The sequence below is a fragment of the Penaeus japonicus genome, unplaced genomic scaffold, assembly GCF_977035675.1.
Source record: "Penaeus japonicus unplaced genomic scaffold, GWHDUDI00000001_assembly GWHDUDI00000011, whole genome shotgun sequence".
Lineage (NCBI taxonomy): Eukaryota > Metazoa > Arthropoda > Malacostraca > Decapoda > Penaeidae > Penaeus > Penaeus japonicus.
The window spans coordinates 10,205,752-10,208,251 of NW_028234413.1; the positions used below are offsets into that span (position 1 = coordinate 10,205,752).

Consider the following 2,500-nt stretch of genomic DNA (forward strand, 5'->3'; position numbering starts at 1 on the left):
GCTAGACGCAGGTGCCTAAGGAGAGAGGAAGGATTAGTGGTAAGGAGGGAGGTTTTATGCAGGGGATTAAGCAAGGAAGAAGGAAGGATGATGGAGAAGGGGGAAAGGACGATAAACAGGATAGAACAACATGACGGATGGCTTGCGTGAAGAGATGGAAAGGAAATGGAAAGATCTATTCGTCCATTTATTCAGTACTCTATCTATGTTTTCATCCATTTATCTATCTATCTATTCATCTATTCAGTTCAATCTCTTCTTCCCATTTAATCATTCATCTAATCATCGTTTCCATTAATCAATAAATTGGCTCGTTTTGAGGGAGAAATAGAACAGGCAGTTAGAGGAGACAGATAGAAAAGAAGATAAGAACAGACAAAGGAACAAACTGAGAAAGAGGAAGATGAAGAACAGGCGGAGGAAAAAGAGGAGGAGGAGGAGGAGGAAAAAGAGGAGGAGGTGGAGGAGGGGGTTGATGAAGAGAAGGTGGAGGGGAAGGGAGGGGAAAGGGGAGGGGGGAGGAGGAGGAGGAGGAGAGGAGGAAGTGGAAAAAGAGGAGGTGGAGAGGGAGAAGGGGTTGGGAGGAGGGGGGGGAGGAACAGGAGGTGAAGGTGGACATAGAAATGGACAAGATGAAGAACTAAAAAAAAGTACAACGAGGAAGAAAAGTAAGTAAGAGAGGAAGAAAATGATGGCAAAGGCTACGGCTACGGTTTAAGAAGAATTAGAACAGGAAGAAGAAGAAGACAAACTAACAATAATGAAACTCAGAAGAAGAAGAAGGAGAGAGAAAAAAAGGTCTACTCACCCTTGGGCGGGTTGATGTGCACGCCGGAGCGGTAGAGCGTCTCGTCACTGGCCCAGTCCTGGTTTCTCCTCCAAGTTCTGGCACTGAGGAGGAGCAAGAGGAAGACCCAAGTGCCTGCGAGTGCCAGTCTTCCGCGGCGCGCTCGGAGGCAACTTCTGCTTTTACTACTACGTGGTTCTGTAGGGCGGAAAAGAGAGCGTTAGGCTGGTTGCGAGTGTTGTGATTAGTGTTGTCTTGTTGTTGTATTTTGGTTGTTGGTTGTGGTAGTGGTAATGGTGGTGTTATCATCAATGAGTTTGTTTGTTTTTAAATATTTTTGGTAGTGTTTGCTTTTAGAATTAGTGATAGGGACATTAATGTCAATGGGAAATGTGTTTTTTGAGAGATCTTTTTGACAGTGAGTACCGACCCTCTCGAGCCTCACCTGTGCGGTGGCTTTTGCAGGAGCCGAAGCGATGCCACAGGCTCTGGCACCCGAGCGCCACCAGCAGGCACGCGCCCATCGACGGCAGGTAGAGGACTCGCTCTGCCACGACGAATCCCACGTAGGCGGCGAGGTTGGAGGCGGGGAGGAAGGGCACGATGAGCAGCGCCCACGCGAGCACCAGCAAGAGCGGGTTGGCGTGCCACCAGGCGGCGGAGTGGCCGGCGGCGCAGCAGGGGGAGGCGGGCGGGAGGGCGCCGTCGACGTCCCCGTGTTGCACGTTGTTGTTGAGCACGTCGTGGTAGGCGTGGTGGCTGTGATATGTGTACAGTTTGGTGAAGTAGGCGAAGCGGCCGCGCGCCCTCCAGCAGGCGGCGGCGGCAGAGGCGCCCACCGCCGCTACCACCGCCAGCAGCGCCGCCGTCTCCAGGTTGGCCGCGTCCCCCAGCGAAGTCACGAGCGGCACAGCGCCCATGGACCAGTCGAACGACAGCGTCGTCGGCCACACCAGCAGCCGCCCGTGCACCGCCCAACCGCGCGCGATGCTCAACGTGCGCGTCAGCAGCGAGGGTGCGTGGGCGGCCGGGTTGTCCGCGGGCGTGAAGGAGGGCGTGTGAGGTGCTAGGCTCACGCGCGCCCACAGCAACATAGCCGTGCCCACGCAGCCCGGCCACAGTTCGCGGATGAGGGCGTGCACCAGAGACTGAAAAAAAAGGAAATTTGAAATGGAAGGAAAAACTACAATGGTTAGCTCTGGCACGACCCGGGAGACTATATTCCGGCAACCGTAAAAAAAAACTATTGTAAAAATCCGTAACGAAAAGTTTATCTAGACTCCAGAGTAATATCAAACTCTGCACCCGCATCTAAATCTACATCTATATTTACATCTCTATATACCTAACTTCTACCTATAACGAAACTTCCATTTTCCACATTACGAAAATTCCAGCCGCCAGGGACTTAACTGGAGAGCCATTGTGTGAAAACCTCAAGGCCGCCAGACCCCGCAGTTAATCTTCTGCTCCAGGAATTCCTTTTGGGATTTTAGGTGTAGTGTCAACAGTCATTTCCGGAGGAGTTCAAAAGCTTTACGTTTTATATACGGCTGGATCTATTTTTCACTGGCGTGCTTCGTTTTCTCACTCCCGAGCGAGGCACCAGTGCATACTATCTCTATTGCTTTATTTATATATCTATTTATTCATTCATCTGTCTATCCATTTAAACATCTATCTATTTATTTATCTATTCATTTATCCATCTAC

The 2,500-nt window shown here is 50.8% G+C and overlaps 1 protein-coding gene across 1 annotated transcript in view; it reads right to left on the minus strand.

Moving 5' to 3' along the window:
- Positions 1 to 2,500, minus strand: part of LOC122249536 (protein O-mannosyl-transferase TMTC2) — a gene marked incomplete at its 5' end in the record, with an annotated part of 54,213 nt that overhangs the window by 43,191 nt on the left and 8,522 nt on the right. The window contains 2 exon segments of the mRNA XM_086541561.1: positions 809 to 985; positions 1,233 to 1,935. Coding sequence (XP_086397687.1) covers positions 809 to 985; positions 1,233 to 1,935 — 880 coding nt within the window.